The sequence below is a fragment of the Excalfactoria chinensis genome, chromosome 2, assembly GCF_039878825.1.
Source record: "Excalfactoria chinensis isolate bCotChi1 chromosome 2, bCotChi1.hap2, whole genome shotgun sequence".
In the NCBI taxonomy this organism is placed as follows: Eukaryota; Metazoa; Chordata; class Aves; order Galliformes; family Phasianidae; genus Excalfactoria; species Excalfactoria chinensis.
In genome coordinates this window covers 22,542,199-22,570,058 of record NC_092826.1, presented here as the reverse complement: position 1 = coordinate 22,570,058, position 27,860 = coordinate 22,542,199, and the positions used below count along the sequence as shown (strand labels likewise).

At 39.9% G+C, this 27,860-nt stretch overlaps 1 protein-coding gene across 1 annotated transcript; it reads left to right on the top strand.

Annotated features, from left to right (window-relative positions):
* Positions 1 to 146: 146 nt before the first annotated feature.
* TMEM67 (transmembrane protein 67) lies at positions 147 to 26,456 on the top strand. Its single transcript, XM_072329883.1, has 28 exons — positions 147 to 414; positions 1,856 to 1,944; positions 4,095 to 4,188; positions 4,928 to 5,027; positions 5,933 to 6,002; positions 6,102 to 6,176; positions 7,997 to 8,059; positions 9,333 to 9,487; positions 9,608 to 9,716; positions 11,118 to 11,204; positions 11,874 to 11,939; positions 12,470 to 12,626; positions 12,840 to 12,963; positions 14,099 to 14,204; positions 15,564 to 15,620; positions 15,715 to 15,813; positions 16,297 to 16,395; positions 16,769 to 16,855; positions 17,487 to 17,586; positions 17,688 to 17,827; positions 18,479 to 18,619; positions 19,468 to 19,548; positions 20,716 to 20,832; positions 21,421 to 21,537; positions 21,619 to 21,723; positions 22,067 to 22,169; positions 23,732 to 23,874; positions 24,221 to 26,456. The coding sequence occupies exons 1-28, from the start codon at positions 246 to 248 to the stop codon at positions 24,299 to 24,301; spliced, it is 2,934 nt and encodes a 977-aa protein (XP_072185984.1). The 5' UTR covers positions 147 to 245; the 3' UTR covers positions 24,302 to 26,456.
* The last annotated feature ends 1,404 nt before the right edge of the window (positions 26,457 to 27,860 follow it).

Sequence of the window (27,860 nt, the reverse complement as noted above, 5' to 3'; positions counted from 1 at the left end):
AGATGATCACTGTGGTCCTTTTCAACCCAGGCCGTTCTATGACTCTATTATTACTATATATATAACCGCTTTAGAGGTGAGGTACCAGAAAGTGAACCGTCGGCCGTCCGTTACGGCGGTAACCCAGCAGCGCTTCCTCTCGCCGCCCCCCGCCCACCCCGTCACGCGTTCCCGCCCCGCGCCGTCCCTCGCGGCCGCCGTAGGAGGCAGCCGTGGGCGGGTAGTGCTGGAGGCCGCCCGTAGCCATGGCGACCGCCGCCGCGCCGCTGCTGCTGCTGCTCTGGATATCGCCGTCCGTCCGCGGCTTCTCGCTGCCCCTGCAGCGTCCCGGTGACTGCGGCGATGAGCGGTACTTCGACATCTCGCAGCTGTCCTGCGGGCCCTGCGGGGCGCACCAGATGCGGAGCGCCGACGGTGAGAGGGCCGGGGCGGCGCTGCGCGGGGCAGGCGCGAGTGTTGGTTGTGGGGTAGCGTACGGAACCAAAGCGCAGAGCGGCTTGGGTTGGAAGGGACCTTAAAGCCCACCCAGCACCAGACCCCTGCCGTGGGAAGGGACACAACCCAGTGACTCGGGCTGCCCAGGGCACCCCCTCAACCTCAGCGCCACCAGGAATGGGGCACCCACAGCTCTGTGGGCAACTGTGCCAGCGCCTCACCGCCCCCTGAGTGAGAAATGGCCTCCTTATGTCCCGTCTGAATGTCTGGCAGGACAGTCGGCCATTTGACCAATGCTGGTTCTGTAAAACTGGGCCGGTAAGGATGCTAGTGGTGCTTGAACGTTATGGAGCATTTCACATTGTTGTACGTGATTTTTATGTGCCCAAATTTAGGAGTTTATGTAATAATAAACACGGTTCATTAGCAATTAGAATCAGTTTTATTTTGTAGCACGTGCTTAAACATATGGAGATAAGTCCATGATAGAGAGGCTGAAAAGTTTATGAAAAAAAAAGGTATGAAGTGCTAGCAGGCACTGTGAAAGTAGTGTTCACATGAATTTCAATGTTACTCATTGAAATTTCAAGATAAATTTTAGTTCTCATGGAAATTTTTAAGTGTTTAATATTGCTTTTCTATTTTGATGAACTTTTGCAGATAAACATAGAATTGCTCAGGTTGGAAAAGACCTTAAGGATCATTCAGTCCAACTGCAATGTAACCATAGTACCCTTACTAACAACCCTCTGCTAAATCATGTCCCTGAGCACCACATCCAAATGGTTTTTAAACACATACAGGGATGGTGACTCAACCACCTCCCCTAGGGAGCCTATGCCAGTGCTTAATAACCCTTTCTGTAAAGAAGGTTTTCCTGATATCCAACCTAAACCTTCCCTGGCGCAACTTGAGGCCATTTCCCCTCATCCTGTCACCTGTGAACAGTGAGAAGAGACCAACCTCACTCTTGCTGTAAGCACCTTTCAGGTATTGGAAGAGAACAATAAGGTCTCCCCTCAGCCTCCTTTTCATTCAAAGGATAAAAACTGAATTCAGATATATAATGCTGGTGACGATGTAGAGAGTGGGCTAAGGATGACACTGTGGCATTATTAAACCAATTGATAGAGCTGGAGAAAAAACACTAGAACACAAGTTTTATGTGTTCTCCCTCAACCCCTTCGTGTATCATTCAACCCTGTAACATTCTCCCAAAACCTATCCCCAGAAATAATGACATAAATATTAAAAACAAACAAACAAAAACCAGTATTTTTCATATTTTACTAATGTGTTTTATGTGTACATCTGAAAAACTATAATGATTCTTTAGGGAAAAAAACAACACAATTGTTCTTATTATTCTGCGGCATAAAAATCAATTTGATATAGATTAAAAGCTTGTTTTTGTTTTCAGGTAGTTCATGTGTGTGTCTGCCAGGATATCGGATGGTTTCTAATAGCGGTGGGTCCTCTGTTATTTGTGAAAAATGCCCAGATCACATGGTGAGTGCTGAACTTTTCATACTTTGCCATAATACTGATATTAAATTTCCATCTGACTGCGAGATGTTTTTCATTTAAAATCATTTTGAGAAATAGTCTTGGGAATTTTTGACTTTAAAACCATGGTTATCCGTAAGATATTTCTCTTTAGAATGATATATTATTGCAGAGGCATCTTTTCATTCTAAATTTGACTCCACTGTCAAAGAAAGAGGATTTAAAATGTTCTGTTTCCTTCCAGAGCTGCTGTGTTCTGTTTCATGTTATATTACCCTTGCGCAGACACCAACCACTCTTTTATATAATGCTAAAGAAGAATTGTAGCTCATAAGTGTCTTATTTATATAAGTTCTGATATAGATTGTCATATTCAGGCTGTACCTTCCTACTCCGTGATACTTTGAAATGAGCTGCTGCTTTTTTGTTCCTGTAATTATACCTATGTACCTTCTAGTTTGCTCAGTTCTTTCTGCCTGTCTTGACAAATTAAAGCATAATTCAGTGTCATATTCAAAGCATATAGCTGGAGGCACCTCCCTCTACTGTAAACAGAGAAATAATATTTCTCCAGGGGAAAAAAATTCTTCTGGAATGACACCAAGCTGAGTGGTGCAGTTGACACGCTAGAGGGAAGGAATGTTATCCTGAGGGACCGCAAAAGGCTTGAGAGGTGGGCCCATACCAACCTCATGAAGTTCAACAAGGCCAAGTGCAAGGTCCTGCACCTGAGTCAAGGCAATCCCAAGCACAGATACACGCTGGGCAGAGAATGGCTTGAGATGGCCTTGAGGAGAAGGATTTGGGGGCGTCAGTTGATGAAAGATTCAACATGAGCCTGCAATGTGCACTTGCAGCCCAGAAGGCCAACTAAATCCTAGTTGCGCCAGGAGAAATGTGACCAGCAGGTCAAGAGGGGTGATTCTACCCCTCTACTCTGCTCTTGTGAGACCGCACCTGGAGTATTGTGTCCGGTTCTGGAGCCCCCAACACAAGAAGGACTTGGAGCTGTTGGAGCAGATCCAGAAGAGGGGCATAAATATTATCAGAAGGCTGGAATACCTCCCCTACGGGAGCAGGCTGAGAGAGCTAGGGCTCTTCGGCCTGGAGAAGGCTCTAGGGGGACTTTATAGTGGCCTTCCAGTACCAGAAGGGTCCTACAGGAAAGCTGAGGAGGGACTTTTTATAAGGGCAGGTAGTTACAGAATGAGGAGAAATGGCTTTAAACTGGAAGAGAGTAGATTTAGACTAGATATCAGGAAGAAATTCTTTATTGTGAGGATGGTGATGGAACAGGTTGACCAGTGAGACTGTGGATGTCCCCTCCCTGGAGGTGTTCATGGCCAGGCTGGATGGGACTGTGAGCAGCCTGCTGTAGAGGGAGGTGTCCCTGCCTATGGCAGGGGGTTGGAAAAGACCTTTAAGGTCATCAAGTTCCAAACTGCTCTATGATTCTAGAAAAGTTTCCTTCCAATAGCTGTAGAAAAACTCAAGAAACAAGCTTAAATAGCATAAGTTTAGGAGCTAACTTGGTAATGCAAGCAATTTTCTTCTGCATTTCATCTTGTTTCGCTAGACAAAGTCCTTGGCAAATATCTATTGTTATTTTGGTTGTTCCACTTGTACTGGTGGTAATATTCTCTGATCCCATGGCAGTGAAGAAGGGTGATACATCTGTATCCCCCAAGGATGATTGTTTATCTTCACTTCCCCCATTGTTTTTGATCTGTGGTGCTCTTACTCTATAATACAACAGAAGCGTGCATGCGAACTGTTCAGATACATGCATGCAGTTACTAGAGCTGATCAACTCTAAGACTTCTCCATGTCCATTATTTCTGTATATGTAAATATGACTTTATGCATTGGTATTTTTATTGCTTTTATATATATGCGTACATATATATAAGATAAAGATACTCCATATCTTTTTTAAATCTAGCATGTTCAGTGAACTCCTGTCTTCACTACAGGTGTTAAGAAATGTTTCAAAAAAACTTAAAAGCCCTTTTCTTTTTTGGTCTATCTTTGCATAGGAATGATGTTGTTATATCTGAACACATTTTCTAGTAAATAACATCTGGATCAGTCATTCTTCACAGATATCTGATGACTGCTTTTGAAAACTTTAATAGCTTTATGTTTCATTTTAGAGTGGGGTTACTCAAGATGGATGGAATTGTATTACTTGCCCTAAGGGCCTGACTTCTGAAGGAAAATGTAAATGTCTCAGTAATGAAATATTAGGTAAGAAACATATACAAGCTATGAGATATTATTGCTTGTTTTAAGTGTTTGATATTTGATTTTGGTTTCTGTATTAAATATATTTTTGCTAGTCTTGCATAGTTAAAAAAAAAAACAAGGAGCAAAGAATGACTTTATTAAAGGATGTTAAAAAAGTTCCCGAGAGCTCTAATTTTCCTCATTTGCAAAGACACAGGATAGAAAAGGCTTTTCACATGTCTGTAATTCTTTGATTAAGTACTTAATGTCCAGTTTGGTTTAATTTCTTACATAGTGCTCTGGTGAGTCGCCCTTTACAGGATGACTAACTTTAATTTTTTTAGGAACCTCTGGAAATATTAATATCACATGAAAAAATATGTCTGTTCTGAGCCTCTTTGGTTTGAAATAGCAAAGCAGCAGTACATGAAATACTTCATTTCTCATGATTACAGCGCTGTGTGTGCACTGTGTAAACAACACATTCGTACACATACATATAGAGAGTCATGGAATTATTAAGGTTGGAAAAGACCTCTAAGATCATCAAGTCCAACCATCAGCCCAACATAAATAAATGTGAAAATGCATTTACAGTGGATGTATCGTGCAGGTTATGCTTTTAATTTGGAGGACATAAAATCTTTGCATCTGTTTCAGATCTTTGCATTGATGGTTTCATTATTAGCACTTTTTTTAAGCTGCATGATGTACTGTGCATCCTGCTGTTGTATCACAGCTGCTTTTCTTTTCAACTCAGTGGAAAGAAGTGTTGATGGCATTTTGCTAAACGCAGCGTTGTGCATAGTTTGCAATGGGAGCATGCCATCGTTCTCCACATCAGATGTGTTAGGAAGTAGGTAAGTATTCTTCCTTTTGTACTGATAAATTTGGAAGTGTCCTCTGTTGTAACGAGTTGTGCGTCACCCTTGGAGACACATCGGCCTGTCCATTCACTGAGGTGAACACCAATGTGGTGAACAGCAAATGGCGTTTATTGTAAGCAACATAAACGTTATATAGTCTCTAAGATTACATCCTTATCCAATCCCGGCTGCCCACGTAATGGCGACGGCTGTCCAATGGCTTTGCGTGGTCACTGTTTTCTCCCTTATTTGTTCTTCTCTGGATTATCTCCAAGCCACGCGGCTGGTTGTGCAACCCGCACGTCGCCATTTTGTAGTCGCCATGTTGTCATCGCATGTTACTAAATGCATATTACTACAGTCCTCTTCTGTTTAAATGGAATATTTTTGAGATAAAATCTTTATCCGTGGGATATAAACATTTCTGGATAATAGAAATGCTCTCTCTTGCTTCTACTGTGTATGTCCATAGAGCTTACTGACAGTTTTAAAAGCAGTGAGTTGGAATTTCTCAAGCCAATATCAAACTTAATATGCATTGTGTTCAATAAAATCCTTACCTGACCAGCATTGTTCTTTTGCTTTTTTATGTGTTTTACTTTTGTGGGCTTTTTTTTGTTGACTGTTTTTTATTTTACTTCAGCGTGACTAGAAGCAAACTTTGAACTGGAAGCACAGGCAGAATTTTGATAACTAACTCTATCATTTCTTTGCTTCTTACTGATGGTAGAAACAAACTGATAATGAGTTCTGGATTTCGGTTGGAATTGTTGAAGATGCTCATGGTGTCATTAGGCCTTACCTCTCTAAAAGACATCCCGTGTAATCAGCTTTCATTAAGTACTTAATATCACACTTAACTGCATTTTAAGTCTTTTCTTCATGTTTGCAATCCTTAGGTGTGTAAGATGTGAACAAACATTCATCAATGTAAGCAAGTCGTGTGACTGCAGCAGCCCAAATATTTTAGTAAGTAGAGGAATGCTAATTGCATTGAAGTCCAGAAAAATGAAGCGTTGTGTTGAAGAATACAAACATTTCCATTTTTAAATTTTATTTCTTTTTCAGAGTGGAGGTTTATGTTTCAGTGCTCGTGAAAGCTTACCTCCAAAGGGAATTGCAACTGTTCGATTTGGACAGGTAGTAAGTATTTTTATACTCAAGCATTTTCAGGCTGAATCCAGCAAGTCTTTTAAATTCTCTTCCTGGAAAACAAAGGTGGTGGTTTGCTGTCCAGTCGCAGCAATTGTGAGGTAATCTGCATCAGCATAGAGAGTGGAGTAGTTATGTAGATCTGGCAAGCATTGCTCTGTTAGGATAGGTTTAAGAGCATCTTGAAAGCTGAAAAATTGAGGTAATTTATATGAGTTCGGTATCAAAATAAGTTGTTGTACGTGGTCTGTTGTATTTATTGTATGTGGACTTGTATTATATTATTGTATATTGGCCTTTTCCTATTGTATTTGGCCTTTTCTTATTGTATTTGGCCTCTTCTCCCAGGCAACAAACAGGACCTGAGGAAATGGCTCCAAGTTGTACCAGAAGAGATTTAGACTAGACATAAGAAGGAACTTTTTCTCTCAGAGAGTGGTCAGGCACTGGAATGGCTGCCCAGGGAGGTGGTGGAGTCACTATCCCTGGCAGTGTTCAAGAGGCATCTGGATGAGGAGCTACGAGATTGGTTTAGTGGCTTGTGGTAGCAACAGTAATGGGAAGATGGTTGGACTGGATGTCCTTGTAGGTCCTTTCCAACCTTGAGATTGTATGATTCTCTGGCTTTGGTGGCATGCAGCAACAGAACAAGGGACAACAGGCAGAAAGCTTACTGAAGCACAGGAAGTTCCATACTAACATGAGGAAGAAATTCTTTACTGTGAGAGTGACAGAGCACTGGATCAGGCTTCCCAGAGAGGCTGTGTAATCTCCTTCTCTGGAAATATTTGAGGCCCATCTTGTTGGGAAGATTTCTGTTCCAACAGGCTTGCTCAGTTATCCCAAAAAGAGACAGAGGAGTCTTCAGCTTTCTTTATTTGAATAAAGGGAGAGTCTACTGAGGGCATTTCTGGGTAGGATCTATCAGTCCATCAGAGGCCCAGCCTCTTCTTACTACAATACCCCGATGCTATAGTGAGCTCTCCCCCTAACCCCATTGGCTAAATTACTCAGGGTTCACATTTTTCACAGTTCACCTACCACGTGTTCATCTGCCCAATAGACACCCCCCTTCATTTCCTGTGTTTTTACAAACTTTATAATCTGGATTCAGAGTTGGCTGTTTTGCCCAACTAGAGCTATCTTTGTGTCCTGTCAGGCACACAAGATATATAAGCAGGTATTAAGTTAGCATCTCCTTGCCATATATCCACAAGATAAATTTGTTCAAATAGTTCTCCTCAGCTTCCATTCATCAGTCTTATCTTATTTTGCAAGCACATCTCATCCTTTCTTCATTCATCTCAGTCTCAACTCCTGCCTGTGCGATCTCCTGTAGGGAACCTGCTTTAGTAGGGGCGTTGGACTCTGATTTTGAGCACCCTTGTATAACAAAAACATGCAGAAGATTTCAAGAGTTTGGTTCAAATCTAGCTGTAAAATGCAAGTGGTGAAATAATGATTTGGCAAATGTGGTTCCAAGTTAAATTTACTATTCAGTCAACTCCTTTACTCTTGAAATTATTAGTACTTCCTTGTGCAGTAAAGTGGGCTCCTTTGTCACAGAATCTGTTATCAAAACCTCAGTGTTTCCACTCCTATTATGTGTATTTTGCCTAACTTAGTGGAGTAAAACAAATTATTTTGTTTTGGTGGTTGAGTTTAGAAGAGAGCTGGTTCGATTTAGAGATTTACAAAGGTCAGAAAGCTCTTATAAAAAAAATAAGAAGCATCTTCTGTTTGACTGTTTCCCAGACTGTTGTGTGTTAATTGTTCTGAACAAAGACAGTGAAGCCGTTCCTTACTTGCAGGGTATAACGCTGACATCGGCTTGGTTTCTGAAAAACCTGCAAGCCTCAGCCTCTGCCTGCTGGGTGAGTTTCATTAATGTTTGCAGTTTGCTTTTTTATACAGAGCAAGTACTCTGCATAAAAGCCCCTCTAAAACGGGGCTTTAGTTTGTGGAAGTTGGCTTGCTTGTTTTAAATAACCTTATTTTGAGAAGACAGTAGATAAGAGAAATATATATACAGAATGCTTAGAAAGTCTATTAAGCTCTAATCAATGGTAATGCAAGTCTCTGTGGCTGAAATCTTCACAGGGTGAATAGAGTTAAAGTTCTGCAATGTATTGATTATATTGGGGAAGGGACCCCTCAAAAATTGTCAGCTGGTCTTTGTCTTCAATGGCTTTCAGTTGATAATTCTGTTTCGTGATGGAGGATAAACACTGAACTTTCCATTTTATTTCTGCTGTGATTTATGTGTTAATTTATTTACCTGTATGTTGCTCTGGGTGGTAGTAACTGGAAAGAGTGGCTTCAGCAACAGAATTATGCAGTTGTGAAGGGGATAAGCCTGTCTCATTTACCAGCTCTTACCACACACCTGCTTTGCCATATTCCTTCCCTCTCAACCGAGCTATAACTTTTAATGTCCCACTTTTTCCCCTTATTTTCACACACACTGCTTTGAGATGTATCTTTCTCCTCATTCCCTTCATCCTCACCAACTGACTCTGTTCTCATCCCTTAAGTAAGTTTATCCTCCTTCAGCCTGCTGAGCTCTTCGAAGGTTCTGCCTGAATGTTTGTGCAGCTGCTGATCTGCCCCCATGCAAAGGCAGTAGGCAATGGCGAGTTAATACTAGTGCTGTAATTGGCACCTGTGTACAGCTGCCAGGAATCACTTCTGCCCATCATGTGGCAGCAGTTTGTTGGCCAAAACTGAACAATCATGTAAATACAAGGTTTAAAAACAGCAGACTACAATAAGTACTAAGCTAAAAAGAGGATGTTTATGAAGCATGCAGCCATAATAAAACCACGTTTTTCAAATACAGATTTTGATTTTTTAGTTTATTTTTTTTTTCATCATACCATCTGGATAATGCAACCAAACCCCCTCCCTCTTTCCCCCTTCCTTCTTCCCCTCCCAAAACAAAGAGAAAACATTGATTTCATGCTGCTATTTGGAGACCTATGAAAGTGTAGAACCAGAATAACTTAAAGAAAATATAAGGCATTGGCAAAACGAAATTGCTGTCAAGTGAAGATGCGATTTAGGAATGTCTAAAGATAACAAATTTTGTATCCCACGAAAAGGAGTTCATAGATTTTTTTTCTGTGTTCCTGTGTTTCTCCACTGCAGCTGTACTCTAATCTAACAGCTTGCCAAGCTCTTGGAAATATGTGTGTGATGAATATGAACTCACTGAGTTCTTCAAGTACAGACGCCTGCAGTTTATTTCAATATATTTATGCCAATACAGCAAGGCTAGGCATTGTCCATTCAATAGCATACTGGTAAGTTACCTTTTCCATTACGTTCCATCTTGAATTGTGTTTACAGTGTTTATTATTCTAAGTGTTCTTTGATTTAAAATGTTGTGTTTCTTTAGAGAAAATACTGTGATTTTTTTTCAGGAGGCATAATCTGCCATGGCTGTATTATGGCGATCAACCAGGATTAGCATCCCAAGTGCTTGAGACAAATCGTCTGCCTACAGTCTTCAGTTTTAAAGGAAGAAGTGAGGTAAGTGATAGGGAACAGACACAGAGAAGTGGATGTTAAGAAGAGGACATCATCACATAAAAAGTTTTCAATTTGTAATAGATTCAAGTCCACTAAAGATGATTTTTAGGCAGCTGGTGTAATAAAATGCAGTGGGAGATCTGTATGGAAGAAGAAAGTGATATTCCTGTTAAAAAAAATTCTCCAGTTAAGTATTATTTAACTGACTCTCACTTGCACACACATTTCTGTTGCTCATACTTGTACACTCACATTCATAATGCAAAGATAAGCTTGCCTAAGTGATCTGACCAGGACCAACTGTGTGTCACACAGGAAACAAGCCAGCTTGTTTCCAAGCCTTAGTAAGTTTCCAGGATTCTTCTGGATTGGCGGTGATAAACCAGAATTTAGACCTTTTATACCTCTCCGAAGTTAATAGGAGGTTATGCATTGTCCTTCACTCTCGGTATTCTTTAGTTCAATTTCCGTAAGTCTTAAGAAAGTTGTTATATGTGTCTTTCCCTTACTTAAAATACCTACATCCTATAGAGGCCTATAAAACAAAATACTTACTATATATCTATAGGAAATGGAAGTGTGAGGCTGAAGCAATATACTAAATCCCCTCCAGCAAAATAGAAAAAGTCATGTTATAATTGAGCTGTTTTGTCACTGTCAATCAAAATATCTCAGTATTTGTTACTTCTGTTAGGTTCACCTTTACCTGCCAGCACTGAGATAAATATAGGAGGTCAGAGGCCTCTCAGCAGCAATCAAGAATTAAGAGTCATATTCTTTTTCACTAAGTTTAAATAAGTGTTTTGTACAGTCATTTAAGGCTGCCAGCCTTTAAACGAGGTTAGGGAGTCCACCCTTTCTGGTTGCATGGGTTTATTGTTTGCAGCTGTGCGCTCAGGCCTGGCCATGTCCCCTCACCAGGTGCTCAGTCATTGGTTCAAGCCATGATCTAAGGGTCTCATACACCAAGAAAGCTCAGTATTATCACCACCAAACGTGGAAGTTGAATAAGCGTAGATCTGGTAGAAGTACAACAATAGTATGGATTTGTAGCTCTTAGGTTGTAAGTAATTTGTGTCGACTGTGAATCTGAGTTGAGCAAATGCCTGATATATCTACAATTATGTGTGTGCGCTCAAGGGAAACTGAGTTATTCTCTTGGAAGCTTTCAGTTTGAGGTAAAAAAAACTACAAGCAAAAAGTGAGGCTGTAAAAAAGAGAATATATATATGTGTTTGTGTGTGTATATATAGACAATTATATATTAAAAAAGTAAAATATTTAAAATAAAAGTATAAAGTCAAAGGGGGGAAAAATAAATCATTATGCTGAATGTTCTAGAACAATGAGCCAATAATCCCTAAAGGGTTTTCTTGTTTGTCTCTTTTTTTTAACCATCAGGATGTGAAACTGCAGTTTATTGCAGCCTCGTATGATGCAGCAGGAAACTTTCTTAAATGGCAAAGTTTGGAAGGAGGCCTTTGGCAGGTAGGTTTGATTTAATTGCCTTTTCTTTTTTCTGATAGTGCGGTGTTCTGATTGCCTTTAACCAAAGCCTTGAAACAAAAGCCAAGTGTTTCATTACTACAGTAGTGACAGTTCATAAGATAAATATAGTTAGACTAGGGAAAATAAGCCTTGATTGAGGCTCAAGATCTCTCCAAAATGAGAGTATAAATCAGCAACTCATCATCCATTGGGTCAGTATCCGTTTAAAATACCTGAAAGTTCTTAGAAACAGCAAAAAATTGGAAGCTATGGAAAGTTAAAGAGTATAATTTATTTAGCAGTCCAGCAGTGGTGTAGGCTCTCTCAGCAGTTCTCTAGGCAGGCAATAAGAGGAACCCAGGCAAAAACAATCAGGAATTATCCGTCCTCTTCTCTAAGCTCTTCATGTCACTCGTGGTGCACTTCGCTTTAAATGCTGCAGAAGAATAGTTGACATTCAGAGTTTAGATGGTGACTGCTGTTTCTTTGTTCCTGTCTCAGGATGAATCGTCTTGTTTCTGCCTTCCAATCCTTAAAAATAGAACACAACGAAGTGTATATTTCGTGAGCCTGCTGAATATATAAACTGCTTGGGGTACCTGTGAATATTTAGTGTCAGAAAACAATAGCCTAATTGAATTAGCCTAATTATGATTGTGTTTTGTTCAGCTTTGTCCTGATACCCAGACGAAATTGAATGCAGCTTACGTATTTGGAACAACCTATAAACAAAGTGTAAGTAAGAGAGAAAATGCTTTTCTGAATATTTGAGTTAAGTTGCATAGCGTATCATCAGTACTTCAGGGCTAAGCAGCTCTCAGCTTTCCTTATAGGAGAGGTGCTCCAGTCCCTTAATCACCTCCAGGGCCCTGTACTGGGCTGTATCAAGTAGCAACGTACATCTCATGCTGGTGAGCAGAGAAGCAGACACAATATTCCATGACTGCAGTGTTTGTGCTGTTTCTAATTCTACGTCTGAAAGTTGCTAGAATATTTTTTCCTGGTCTTTTGAAAAATAGCAGAAGAAACATTAGCAGAGCTTCATTCTCCTCACTGGTTATCTGCTCAACTGCAGTCATTTCTATGAGCTTTGTAGGAAATGATTAGTACATCATAATTGCTTGCCAATCACTGGAATGCCTTGTCTTTTGCAAAGACCATAGAACGGATTTCACAGCAATTTTATAAGGGAAGAATCCACAAGTTGAGCAGATCATGAAATGGCTGAAGTGATCTTTTGTATTCTGATGGTTTTTGTCTTGTAGTGCAAGATTTCCGTTGCCAAGATTTTACTGGATTTTACTAACCCAATTTTTTACGACCTGTTCATTGAATATAATGGTGACAATAGACAGCAGTACCTTTGGGCTGTGCCGGTTTTAAATCTCAACCTACAGTACAGTGAGATGTATGTGAATCAAGGTAAGAATAGCGCAAATTTTGGTTGAATATACTGGTCCAATCAGTGATATTCACAAAAAGGTTATCTGGTGTTACTATATACTAGTTCAAATTGAAAATACACAATTCTCCATCCTGAATACAAGTGTACATACTGCTTTGATTGGATTTCATTCTGTTTGTGCTTTGAATCAATTTCTTCATTATTATGAGGCTGTCATTTTCTTTCCAAAGGCAGCAATATGAACAACTGGCTTTTGACTCGTCGCTTCTTTTTGGTGGATACACTCAGTGGAAGAGAAAATGACTTGGGAAAGCCACCAAAAGTAATTCGAGTTGCTAGCCAAATAACAATAAGGTGATTAAATGCATACAATATACAGCCTTGTGCAATCTGCATTTAGTGGTGTCTTAAATGGAAGTTGTTTTGTTATATTGTTTTTCCTATGTCCTGTGCTGTTTTTCCTAATGTTTACTTGGATGCAGCAAGAGTTTCTGTAGGTTATTCTCTTGAATGAGTGAGAGAACCTAACGCTGATTTGTGGGGTTCAAAGTGGCTGTGATTACTTCTCACTTAAGGTGGAGCAATCTACATATGCATAATGTAAGTTAATGGGTATTCCATCATCTTACATGAGGAAGTGTCATCAGAACACCTCTGTTGTTTTTTGATGTGTATATTGCTGGCTATATAAGGCTGCTATCTCATATTCCATATTCTTTTTGCAGTGTTTTTACAAGTTGTGGCTTATAAATGTTGTCATACAGTCCAGAATGGTCTTGTAGTCATTTAGCTGGAAGGCTGCTTTTTGGAGTCATCACTGCTTGTTAATCTGAAGTGGAATCTGTTTTGAAAGAATGTTTTCTTTCCTTCTTTATATAACATATTTCTCTGAGATCACTTTCTAAACACAACTGAGATCTTTCATCAGCACTCCTTTACAATATATTATGAAATGATAGTAAAAAAGATTGCTGACTATCAGTGTGTCATCACCCATGCAGGTAAACATCCTGAAGATTAATACATTAGCTCAGGTTGCTATAATGTACATACAGTGTTTTTCAGAAAGATAAGGAAAGGTTTGTGTAGGAGACCTTAGGAGAACAACACCGTTCTCCCCTTTCATTCAGAAACAGAATGATGACAGAAATTCTTAATAAACACAGAGTAGCTTGTCGTGTAATGTTTTGAAAAAGTCACCTTTTGGAATTGACTTCCAGACTGAGAACAGTGTGTAAAGATTGATTCGAGCATCATCTCACAAACAAACGCCCTTGCTCAGCTTTTCCTTTTATCTATTTGTGTATGTGCCTTTTGGGTTGCTTTTAAAATGTGAATTGCCACCATTCTGAGTTTGTATTGAATATTTTATCGATCAGGTTGTTCTCCTTATGTGGCGTTTTCCTGTTAGTACAAGTTGCAATCAATACCTTCCAAGCAGCTCATGCATTTGCTATGTTTCAATAGTACCCTCTTTGTATTTCTGCAGCATTCGTCTGGCATCCCACACTCAGAAAGGAACTATCTACCCACCTCTCATTACCGTTGCTTACACAGATGTGCTTGTCCAAAACCCTGATACCCAGAGTGTGATGGTGAGACCCTCGTGCTATCTTAATTGATCTGCTTTGTTAATCAAGCTTATAGTTCTGTTGAAATTCTACTTGACTGAGCATGTTGGAGGGGTTGTAAAAAGCTAAGCAGCCTGTAGTTCAGCTCAGTTTTGAAGCTGCAAGTTTTCACCAAAACAAAGCTTTTAAGATGAAGCAGTTAAAAGCCTTTTCCTTTCGTCTTGAGCCTTTTTTAAATCAAGGTATGTAGCATTTTACAATTGGGTGTGTAATGGTAAATTAGATGTAGTGCAAAGGAAATACTACAAGTATATAGAATTTGTGCAGTGCACTAAAAGCAGCAATTTAGACAAGAAACGGAATATTTGTCTTTACAGTAGTGCATTAAGAGGAAGTTGTTACGACACGGTTCAGATCACTTGTAGTTTAAGTTAAATATTGATAATGCTTATACAACATCCTTTATTTTTTCTGTTTGCTTATGTTTATTATTTGCTACAGATCTTTAAGAATTAAAGTAAAATAACCCAATAGTCTGTAGCCAGGGGAATCAGAAACTTAATGCCTTGTTTGCTTGTTCGATCACACTGCTTATAAATAAATGAAAATACTGAATATAATATAACACAATAATGAATCTGCCACAAATAAATACTACTAATAATGTTTTCTGCTTATCAGCGTTCCTTGGCAGTTCAGGTATCCAGTTCAGATAGACGTTCAACTGGAAATTCCTGGTGCTGGAGCCATCCCTTGCATTCTGTATTAACTGCATGAGAGGAACGGAGGGATGGAGAATTAGAAAAATAGAAAAACAGAAGTCAGACTTCTTCTGTCAATATCATGTCTTTAGTTAACCACAGAATTAGGTCTTAGAATAGGTAAATAGCTAGAGAGCAATTTTGGTGTTGTGTAACAGTTTTTATTTCACTGAAGCTGGAAGAGAAAGGTGTCTGAGCTATGTAAGAGCTCACTTAATGATTTTGAGTGTTGATGTAGTTAGATTAAATCTTCTTTTAATCAACAGTGGTAAAGGGGAAAGTATCAAACTTGTGGTGGCTACTTTCAGATGGAAAAAATGCATGCAAAATTGAAAGGATTATAATGGGGTGCAGCTGTCAACCTGGAGGTAGGAGAGGTTCATCCCCAGTGTTAGCATTAGTAAAGTTAGCAGTAACAGCTGGGAGAACACATGCTGGTACTACGCTTGGTACTGTAGCACGTCAGGTGAGGATGTGTGCAGAAGAAGATTGATGTTGCACCCACGTGGTAACCTAAGATAGGAATCCCTATCAACTAACAACTGTGAACCACCACCGGTTACAATGGTTGTGGCATTTAAACATTTCAATAGATATTTACTTCTTCTTTCTTAATATTCAGGTTTCCTTCTCAGTCGATTATGAGATGAATCAGTCGGAGGCTCAGATTCAGACAGATGTGAGTTGTATTGCCACTTAATTCACCAATATAATGATTTGCTTCTATTTTCTCATTTTGAAAATGTCTACAAACAATTTTTCATCGCTTGCAGATCGCGTTGGGCGTGTTGGGTGGGCTCGCAGTGTTATGGTCCCTCCTCAGGACTGCAGGCTGGAAGAGGCGTTCAGGCAGTTCTGTGATTGATTTACAGGTATGAATAGCTGGTGAACCAGGCAGGGACATTTTCATCTCTTTAAGGAGACCTTTGCTGTCATTCCCTGTGATACAGCTATTCTGTTTCTTATGGTAACTGGAATAATTTCTAGCCTAGCTGCGTAGAACTAGGACTTTAAGTTCGGATCACTTGAGGAAGTAGCTCTTTGCGTTCTTTGCATTCTGATGTTGTCATTCAGGAAATGGCTTTGCTTGGAAAAGTATTTATAAGTGGAGCTATTCTGATCGGTTAAGTGGCCTTTGTTTTCAAAGTCATTCTTTTTTGAGCAAAGAGTAGAACATAAGAACATATCCTAAAAATACAATAAATATATGGCTGCAGTACAGAAATGTTGTCTGGGGCTACTTCTCACTGCTAAGAGGTTCCTGTAGTGTGAGCTGCTTACTGTTTTATACAAACACATGCGTACGTCGCTTAACTGTTTTTACAGACCTGTACAGTGTGCTTTTATAATTGCAGACGGTTTTCAAGTTCTTACTGTTTTATGCCGGAGACCTTGCCAACGTTTTCTTTATCATCACAGTGGGCACAGGCATTTATTGGCTCGTGTTCTTCAAAGTAAGTGTTTTCCCAGATTTTGGTGTTATACAAATAACTATTAATATGGCATTGTTTTCTATTCTCATTTTTACACAAAAATTCATTTTCTTCTTTTTTTTTTCTTATTTTGCCATTCTGATCAGACCATTGAGGCAAGTTTGTATATGATATTCTATTCTGCTTGCTTAAATTATTGTGATCACCCGTTTCTTTTCCTTAGGTTCCATTGTGCTTACACTTTGCTTAACAGCCAGTTGAAATAATTTATGAATCTGAATCGATTGTGTGTGAAATATTGATCTTTTTTTTGCACAAGGTGTTCAGTCCTAAGCCCTCTCTATACTGTTACGTTTGCCTTCTGTACTGTTTCAATGTCGGTTCTTAATTACAGGCTCAGCAGTTTGTCTCTGTCCTTTTGCCGCTCCCATCTCAAGAGAAAGCTTTTGTTACGTATGTAGCATGTGCTTTTAGTTTGAAGGTAAATATATTTCCTCATACATAAAAGACATTTTAACATACGCATCTGCATTTTTCAGTAGGCTTGAGCAGTGCATTTTATTTGTGCATGGAGGTAAATAATTATTCTAAGAATTGTGTTGTTTTTCCATAGAAATTTATTTTGCGGAGCTTTAATGGGAAAACAAATGTCTAAGGACTCTAAGGAAAGTTATTCTTTCAGGGATAAAAGTTAAGGACACTCAAATAAATTAACAACATATCAAGAAAGCCAGTGCCTCCTTTTAATGCAGAACAACTGAGGTGACTCCCTGGTTAAAAACGACTATAACTCATATTAGAATAATCATCTTCAAACATTCATGTAGAATTTAGAGATCCGTATTGTGTCTCCATGATGCACAGAAGAGTATCGAATCAGAGTTCATAGTACTGGTTAATATGTTGTGGGAAAATGCTGGGTTGATTCCTTGGGATTTATTATTTTGCTGTGTTCTCTTAATTCTGGCCAGCATCACATGAGTTACTGTTCTAAACTTTTAATTGTATTTACATATCAAAACTTAGTAACCAGTCTCAAGTGTAGTGAAGTGTATTACTTATTATGAGTTCCAGTTCTCTCATTTTCTTGTATTTTAATTATTTTCTTACAGGCTCTGCAGTTCTTGCAATTATTGGTTTCACAACTTACCGTAGATATTTTCTTTATTGACTGGGAAAGACCAAGGGGCAGAATTCTTAAAGCAGTTGAAGGTAACTCCAGCTGCACTTGTTAATATACAGAGCTTTGGTTAAATTTTGATACTGATGCGAAACATTAAATTTCAGAGCTTTAATGTGTGTGTTCTTTTTAGGTGAAGGGGATGTAAAAAGTGCTGCCGCACCTGTGAGCATATGGAGAACATATTTTATAGCCAATAAATGGAATGAAATTCAGACAGTGAGGAAGATAAACCCTCTCTTTCAAGTGCTCGCGGTTCTTTTTTTTCTGGAGGTATTACTGCTATAGTTATTATTTTTTTATTATTCACAACCAAAATGTAACACGATGGTCTGCATTTTAATTCCTGCAGACTCTGCGGATGCCTTTCAAGATGTCTTGCATACACGTTGCTTTGCAAATAGCTGTTTTGCTGCCTTCTTTTATACTTATGTACAGGTGTGCGCATCACTGTGCTATTTCATTAAGGAAGACTTCGAAGAAAAAACAAACCCTCCAAGTACCTTAGAAAGCTCCATTGGTTTTATTTGTTTTTAAGCTAATGAGTTACTCCAAACAGCTAAGAGGCTGATATATTTGTATATGTGCTCGGTTCTTTATTTGCTAACTTGTTCCTGCTAACTAAAGCAGGAAATAAAATGTGCCAGTTCTGTTCCTGATGTCATAACATAAGGCAGTGTTACAGCTTCAGTTACAGCTCAGGGATACGTGACAAATTGTGCTTTAGCTTTTCAAAATCATTTTGGTTTGTTTCCTTCACACAGTAAATACTTCTATTCTGGCAAGTACTCGCAAGGCGTAGAGCTGCGTATGTGAGGTTCTCTGACTTTTTATTGTAGGGAAATGTTTTGAGGAAAATGACATAGCCATAATTAATGCTATTTGTTACCTCACGTTTTTATATTGACCTTTTTATCTCTTCAGGTGGTGGGATTTTCAAACCTGGCTTTAATGGATTCTTCTCCCAGTCTTAAAAGAAGCAGTGAGAGTTACATAGCACCATGGAGCCGCATTTTAAGATTTGGTGTGTCTGCTGCGCTGTGGTTGGCCATTGCCTTCCTGCAGGTATGTGAAGCACATACAGAATGATCAGCTTTTTGTGCTGGTTCTTGGAAACAAAAATAAATCCCTGCGCCATCCTAGTGGTAACAACACTGCTCTCTATAGCATTGGGTCTCATAGAATTATAGAATGGCCTGGGTTGAAAAGGACCACAATGACCATCCAGTTTCAACCCCCCTGCTATGTGCAGGGTTCCCAACCACCAGACCAGGCTGCCCAGAGCCACATCCAGCCTGGCCTCAAATGCCTCCAGGGATGGGGGATCCACAACCTCCTTGGGCAACCTGTTCCAGCGCGTCACCACCCTCTGGGTGAAAAACTTCCTCCTAATATCCAACCTAAACCTCCCCTGTCTCAGTTTAAAGCCATTCCCCCTTGTCCTATGTCTACCCACCCTTGTAAACAGTTGTACCCCCTCCTGTTTATACGCTCCCTTCAAATATTGGAAGTATTGGAGTGTTGTTTGAGGGTTTATTTTTGCTTTTTTGATCTGGTCTTTCAGCTTGTTTAGCGTGGTACAACATTAGAATAAAAATGAACCTGCCTATCTGTGAGAAATCTTCCTTTGTTGCAATTTCAATTCCGTCAAAGGGAAGAATTTATTCAGTTCCTTTGTTGTTGTAAGCAAATTTAGAGCATCTACAAAGACTGAAATGAAAAGCAAGTTGTTGCTACAGCCTTACTTTGTAGCGGAAGGATGTCAGTCTGTGATTCTGTCCTATTTCAGAGAGCCTGATGCAGTGATTACTGTCTGTAAATTGTGGATGCTGAACTTTGAATTGCTTTACAATTTGGAAAATAAAGCAAAATCTGCTGGAATAATAAAATAAAACATGGTTGATTTATTTCAGATTATATTTTTTGCTGTGTTTTATGAAAGATTTGTCGAAGATAAGTTAAGCCAGTTTGTCGATTTGTGTTGTGTGAGCAACGTAAGTATTTCTTTCTCTCATTTGTACAGGGACGTTTTGACTAGAATAATACATAAGATCGTTATAAGAATATTAAGTAATATTTATTCATGTAATTTGTTCAGAGATCGCAAAAAAATGAGGTGATTTATTTTACCTTAATTTACTGCTTTAACCTACAATATGTTTTCACTTAAGCTCTAATTGAAAACAGTTCTGGAATACATCAATTTGTACCTTTAGATATGAATTTTACGTTGTTATCTGGAAGTGTATCAGTTACAGTGCTCTTAGAGAATCCAGCAGTGGAAAATGGTGACAGAAATTTGACACGGAGTCATTTTTTGTCATTTTTTTTCTACTGGTTTTGCATTTTAGTACTTTTTTTCTCTAGACACAACCATTCCAGCTTTGTTTTTATGTTCATGTTCCATTTCCACTCTTATCTTCCGGTTCTTCCTCAAACGTTGATGACTGTCCTGCCTGAATAGCTGTCATCTTTCTCAAATACATCCATGTATGTCTGAACTAATTCCAGTGGTTCAGATACTTTAAGTATTACAAGAAGACTAAGTAAGAGCGTATTAAGTCATTTGGCCAAAAATTTTTAAAGATATAAGTACTGATTCCTTTATTCAGCCTTGTTTTTTCCTTTCCCATGAAAATACCATAGAATCACAAGGTTGGAAAGGACCTACAAGATCATTTAGTCCAACTGCCCTCCCATTACTACAACAAAACACTGAATCATACCTTGTAGTAGATATCATGTAGTGCATGGGTCGCATAGAGTGTTAAGTTTGTGATACATAAGCATTACTTCATGTTGTCTGTCTCATACAGTCTCCTTGAAATTCAACTGAAATCATGCCTATTTATGATGGATCACAGAATCGGAATGAAAGCCAATCAGTACCTCTGTTTGAAACTTTACATTTTTTCTTTCTGTGGAATTTTTCAAGTTCTTGACCCTGCGATCCGTGCCATTCATAAACTCAACTTGAAGCTGTTCTGCATCCCTACTTAAACAATGATGAATCAGTAAAGATGTTAGTAAACGTTTTGCTGCATACATATTTTGATACGTACCTTCTTTGTGTTCTAGAAGAGCTGGTCTTGCTGATTTACACTGTGGGAAAAATGGTAATATCTAATGAAAGTATTCTTCTCTTCCTGCACTTCTTTTAGATTTCGGTGTTCATCTTGTCACACAGCTGCTTTGGTTATTACATCCATGGCCGCTCAGTGCATGGACATGCAGACACCAACATGGAGGAAATGAATATGAACCTAAAGAGAGAAGCAGTAAGTAAAAGCAGTAAAGTTTTACACCTACTCTAATTATTTTTTTAAATTAATTAATAAATATATATATATTTTGAAGGCTTGAATAAAGGCAGAATTAACTTTAAAAGATGTTTTAGAAGGTAATGGGTAGAATGCAGGCATGAAGATGAATATAACTTTGTGACAGCAGGGGTCAGGATTTCATGTCCTAAAAAAATGTTGCAGTAATAGCCTCAAGAGTGCAGTGAATTCAAAGATTTAGAGGTATCGAGTACTGTATGTACATATCAGGATGTCAGGAAACACTTCACAGGAAGGGTTGTTAAGCACTGCAATAGGCTCCCCAGGGAGGGGGTTGAGTCACCATCCCTGGATGTGTTAAAGAGCCGTTTGGATGTGGTGCTCAGGGACATGATTTAGCAGAGGGTTGTTAGTAAGGGTACTATGGTTAGGTTGTGGTTGGACTTGATGATCTTTAAGGTTTTTTCAACCTGAGCTGTTCTGTGATTCTACATGAAAGAGAATAAATTAGAAGCCTTGACTTTTCCTTTTTTTGGCCTATGTATGACACGAATGATGTTAATTTACGGTTACTTTAATGTGTAGGAAAACCTGTGCAGTCAGAGAGGTTTGCTACCAAACACAGATGGCCAGACATTTCAGATTTCCATTTCAAGAAAAATGAGACTGCAGTATGACAGGATTCATGAAACCCTGACAAGAGTAAGTGAGGCATTGTGGTTCTGTTCATGTTATTTAAAATACGTACTCTGCCACTAAAGCCACGGCCGTGTTGTGTTTCAGAGACGTGGCCCTGCGAGGTTTTTGGACTCATCTGCAAATACTTTTGAACAAAGCACGAGGGCGTACAACACCATGAACAAATTCCTCGGTTCTTTTATTGATCACGTATGTATATTGATATTAATATATAAAGGAAAACTACAGTACGTACAGACTTAATGCAGGCCTGTAGTTTCTGTTTAAGCGTATGCCCATAAGGACTTGTTGTTCAGGATTTCATGGGGACTGAAACAGTGCTTCATTCAAATAAAAAACTGGTGTACTGTGCAGCAGCGCAGCCCTGCTCTTCAAAAAGACAAATCCTCTTTTGTTACGTGTTTATTTTTATCATGGGGCAGACCAATGCTTTCTTCATTCGTAGAGGTCTGAGTGTCTGTACTCCACTTAGGAAAGAATCCATTTTCTTTGAGATGATAAAACAGAAGTTGCATCTTTGCTTTCCTTACAGGTTCACAAAGAAATGGATTATATTGTCAAAGATAAGTTGCTGCTTGAGCGGATTCTAGGCATGGAGTTCATGGAACCGATCGAGAAAAGTATTTTCTACAATGGTAAAAGGATGCGTGACTTTGGATTGGTACTTTTATATGTGTTTCAGTGTAGATTTACTTCCAGGATTTCCAACCTAAACTGGGCTTTACAGCAAAAGAGACCTTAAAATGATTGTGAGGGAAGTATCTAAGATGCTCTCTAGGTTAGAGAAATCCTACTTACAATCTGTCGCTTAATTGCAATGTGTTTTTTTTCCCGTAGGCGTCTTGAAAGGATACTGTGTACAGATGTGCCATTGTTTATGAAGTGTTCCCTTGACTTGCTATCCAGATCTGTTATCCACTTTTTAAATGGAATGAGATCCACAGTATTTAAATAGTTGGGCACTATGTTTTTGTAGAGAACTAGATTTCCTGTGAAACAACTGTAAGAGCAGAAAGACAATTCCTCTAAAGAGGATATTGGTCACAGTGAGGATGTTGTAGTGAAATAATTGATTATGTTATACCATGCATTTTTGGAGACACTGTTGAACTTAGTTAAGACCCTTACTCTACCCCTAACCATAGGTACGGACATCACTAAGTATTGACTAGCAACCAATGATGGGGCCTCGTTTTGAGGCCCTTAAATGCTTGACTCTCCAGTCTCACTGTTCAGAAACTTGAAACCTTATCAGAGCCATAACCTAAATCACTGATATCACAGAATGACCATTACTCATCCTAAATATGCCATCCTTGTATAATACCAATCCCCAGCTTAGATTATTGAGCAGAACATTTTCTGCTGTCTCCTTTCCAACACCAAGGCTGCAAAATCCCTCCTTTGAATCACAAGCCTTGCTCTGTAATCAGGAATATAACACATGCTTTCTAGCCAGATAGGAGCCATGGCTGTAGACTGATGGTTTTGCTCAGTCTTCGATGTCTGAGTTGCAGGTGACGCATCAAAGGACTGGGCTCTCCTTCCCTGTTACAGTCAAGCACTATCTTTAGTAATGAACGTTACAAGATAACCAATATTAACTCTCAGCAGCCTCTGTCTGGCATTCCCCACCACGTAGTCATTCCAAAAACCCTGTTCTAGACCTCAGGTGTACTCAGCCATCAATATTATCCAGTATGTGATGTTTGAGTTATATGCAGAAGCACACTGAGATGTCTCTAAGCCATGCAATGTTCAGCTTTTAGTCTTCTGACTGCCGTTGTTCCAAAGATCATGCAAGCACTGAAGTGAGTATTGTGCTTGGTGTGTTACCCTGCAGCAGGCTCCAGAAGTTTAGATACAAATCAGGATTTCATAAAAGCAGAACATAAGCAACATTGAATGCAAGTTTTATTGGCAACACCGTACTTTCGTTACACATTTTAATAAGAAAGCTGAAAGAGAGAGAGGAGTATTTTCTGTACTTGCTTAAGTGTTCCCTTTTAAGAGAGGCACTGGTTATAAAACGAAGGGATGAATAATTTGGCTATGGAAAATGGTGTTTTAAGTTTAAAAGACCCATTCCTGGGGAAACTGATTGCTAAGTGAACAAAGATCATGTTAAGCTCTAAAGCTCCTTTTAGGTAGGGTTTAAGCGTGTTTCATTACATTCAAAACCACTGTCTCTCTGTAGATGAAGGACACTCTTTCAGTGAAGTTCTGTATTACGGCAATGAGTCGACGCTGCTCATCTTCGATATCCTGTTTTTCTCCATTGTGGATCTGGCTTCCCAGAGTTTTGTTTTAGCAGCTATCCTAACGTATTTGCAACAGGAGGTAAACGACTTCTACTTAAATACTATGGGGTAGTATGAGAGCTTAAGTAGTTCCATGATGAAACCCTGGACACAGTATGTGATGTTTAATAGTCCGGGAATATTCATATGCATGTCATGAACAAAGGGATGACAAACAGCTTTCATTGGAAAAAACAATCAGAATTAATTACAATTAATTTTATCATGTTTGACGATGGTACTGGAAGAGTTTCAAAATCACTAAAGGCAGCTGAACACCCGATTCCCTCCTTTAAGATTTAAATATTATAGGGAGTATTTTGTGTTAGGTATTGAAGCGCACTGGTTTAAGTACTTGTACTTAAATATGTTGGTTTTGCTGTTAGATTTTTAGGTTCATTCGTAGTACAGTTGGGCAGAAGAATTTGACGTCTAAAACTTTGGTGGATGAAAGATTTCTCATTTAATGAAGAAGACTGCAGACTTTGAGCACATCATGGAGGACGTTGTGTCCAGGACCAAAGCATCTCAGACCTACAGATGAACTGCAGTGCACAGTAATAATGGGACGGATTAGAAACTGATCGCTTTGATATTTGTCTGGTATTCATTTTTACTTCTGGGATTTTTACAGATACTTTTGAAGTTGTGAACACTAAACTGCAGGCCTTTAAAAGAGAAAAGTACATGGAAATAAGACAGGAGGAAACGTAATTTTGTTATTATTCGAGTAAGGTGAAAAAGAAATTAATGGCTTTTCCTAAGACAGGAGAGCTGACTGAGGCAGTAATTTGAGCGTGGTGGGTTGGCAGTTTGGTTGTCAGCTCTTAAGTTTTCTGACAAATCCTTTAAATCTTTTCCTCTCCGTTCCCTTCCTCTCTGTTCTCTTCCTCTCCTTTCCCTATTCCTTTTATTGGTACTTTGGGCTCAGTCTTGGTCTTCTCTCACCTGATGTGAGATGCGCAGGCAAACAGAGCATTAATTCTATGCAGTTTCCACACAAGTGAACAAGAAGCAATCATTCCTGTCTTTTTGATGCATTTTCACAAGTGCCAACATATGCTCATATACTTCTGGCTGGTTTTGAACTTTGATATCATTTTATTTTCATTGTTGTTTTGGAATGTGGAGAAGGTGATAATCATTTAAGGGCCACACAGTGAGTGTTAAGGGAGATCACGAATGGCCTTTGAAACACCTTGAAGTGAGGTGTCTGCCTCCCGTTTGTGTCTCTGAAAAGCCTCCATCCTTTTTTAAAGCTGACTGGTTTTTATAACTGTTTCTTATCTTTGAATAACAACCAGAGACTTCCACCAGCAGAAACACTAGAAAAATGTAAATCAAGGAACAGCGTGTTTGCTCCAGTCACCAGGGACAGCTCCTTTGCTCCAGCTGAAGGATGTGTTTGGTTGCACCCAGCAGGTCTGGAACACAGACACACTTATCTGAGCTGAAGCAGCACTGCTTTTCAGTTGTTCCTTGGCTTCATGAAGAAGAAGGAGGTGTTGTGTTGATCCCACATCATAGCAGAGTTTTAAACTTTCAGGGATACAGACTTAAATCTCGGAGTGACTGTTGCTGAAGATGCTTAATTACTACATCTAAGTGTGGTTTCCAGACCTTGCAGGTCGCTCTGAAATGCTGATGTACCAGAGGGTCGATGTGACTGAAGGATGTAGAAAGTGGCTGTGGCAGGTAGGTGAGGGAGCTGACTACAGCTTTCCAGCAGTGTAACTGTGCATCACTTCAGTGACAACAGCAGCTGTGTGTTCATAGTCATGAAGTTATTTCAGGGAATGGAACCACACTTCAAACGTGCGTCCTCCAGAACGTTCTGATTTATGACTGACTTCAGTCAGAGTAAGTAAGAAATGTAGGAATCAGACCCTGGTAAACCAGGGAGTGTCTGCAAACACCCTGAAGGTGTGATTGTGCCATCTGTAGGCCCAGCCTTGCAGCTCTGATTTAGTTAGTCTGCTAACGGCACAAGAGAAGGTACGGCTTGATGTCAGTTCTCACTCTATGCCCAGTTCTCAGTGCTTTTGCTCAGCTGGTACCTTCCTGTGCAAGAACTGTGCTTTCACTTTTCTTTAGAGATGCCTTTAACTACCCACTGCTCAGAAGGGCACGTGAAAGCTTTGAAGGCCTTGCAGTTTGAAGGACCTACTGCTAAAGACAACTCTTGTTACAGATAAGTAATAAATTAACGTGAACTTGTCAACAGTTCAGTCACTTGCCCTCCTTTTTCTCCTCGGTGCACACACTACTGTGTGTTCTATCTTTCCAGGCCATTGATCTAAGATGTTAGTGTAACTAACATTGCTGCTGTACGTGATGTAGGAGATAATTACAGGAGAAAAAAGCTCCAGGAATTCATAGCAGCTTTTCTTCATTCTTGCTGTGTAGCGAATGCTTGAGCTGATTTGGCTGTCCTCTGATCTCCTATGGGCTCAAGAAACAGCTTGTCACCATATTTCCAGCTTTTTCTACTGTTTATATTAGTCTGCAGCTGCAGGGTGTCCTTTATGTACTGAATGGGTTTTTGAATGTTTTTTTAACTTTATAAATGTTTTAAACAGGATCTCAAAACTCTGAGCAATAAAGGAATTTCCAAGGATTGGACCCAAGCCTGTGACACTGTATTCCATCCATAACCACGAGGGCTTTCAGACAGGGCAGGGGCTTCTGCTGGCTCTGCAGTGCAAGTAGCTGCCTAAGGAAGAGTGTAGGAAAGGGATGCTGTGGGCTTTGTGGCAGCAGAAGGACGTGGGTTTGGGTAACCACAGCTGATGGAATGGCTGAGTTGCTTATTGCGGGGTGTCTGTTGGGCTAGCTGCCAAAATAGCCAACTCCATAAATAATTACAGGTCACGTATACAGACATGTCATAAATGAACAGTTGCAGTCATTTCGGTATCATTAAAATTCTGTTTCATTTCCTAGCTGAGGGCATCATTGAGTTTTACTTTACTACAGCATTCATTTCAGTGGTGGGTGTGGTTGTCTATGTGCCTTTCATGCCCACTGAAGTAAATGATACGAGAGGTGAGAAGTACAGCTGGCACAGAGCTCAACGTCTCACCCCGTTGGTCCGGTTGCTGCAGCACAGGCACAATGGCAATGCCATCAAAGCGTTTCTGCGTGTTTGTTTGCAAAGTATGACTAGCAGGTGACACAGGGAGGGTGACATTGCAGTCTTACTCCTAAGAAAAGCCTGAGTAAGCTGGGATGGTGGAAGAAGGCAACCAGCAGACCCCTTGGAAGCAGTCTGCTTCAACAACACTTGCTTCCTCCTACGTCTCTACTTTTTTTCTAGTCCATGTCAGGGCCTGTTTATCATTTAAAAGCATTTCTCCCCTGTCCATGTCCTGCACCTCAAACCAATGTCTCTACATGCAGCCTTGCTGCAGCTTCATACTTCACCCCCACATCATCAGTAGACACAGAGCTCCTGCCCGGCCCTCCATGCTGCATTGGGCAGCACAGCTGGGCTGAACAGTTACTGCCAGTCTGTGGCTCTGGGCAGGTGAGGAAGATGCTATCTGGCCAGAAGGCTGCAGGGAAAAGGTCTTTGTAGGGGGATCTTAGCAGGTTGTACAGCAGTGAGTTACATGCCAAGGGGTGTTTTACATGTGTTCTACAGTGGGAGGAATGAAAATCCAAATACAGCATCAGAAATCAGTTTAGTAGCGTGAGGTCATGACTTCCACAGATGTACCAAGGGAAAAGAATGAAGCCAAGACACCTCCAAGCAAACTGCATTAGAAAGAAGCAGTCAGGCTTCCTGCAGCTTTGCCCCCTTTGCTGCCTGCGTGCCATCTGCACCCCAGCCCTCAGCTTCCTCACAGGGCTCTGACAGCACCCAGCACACAAAAGGTGGCACAAGCCATTGCTGGCTTGGAAGAGCCACCAGACTGCTGGCCAGCTCCTGGCCACTAAAAGAAAATAGGATGCCTTGTCTGTCCTCAGCAAAGGCATTATCTTAGTTTCAGCTGGGACAGAATTGTTTCCTTCAGAGTGTCTGGA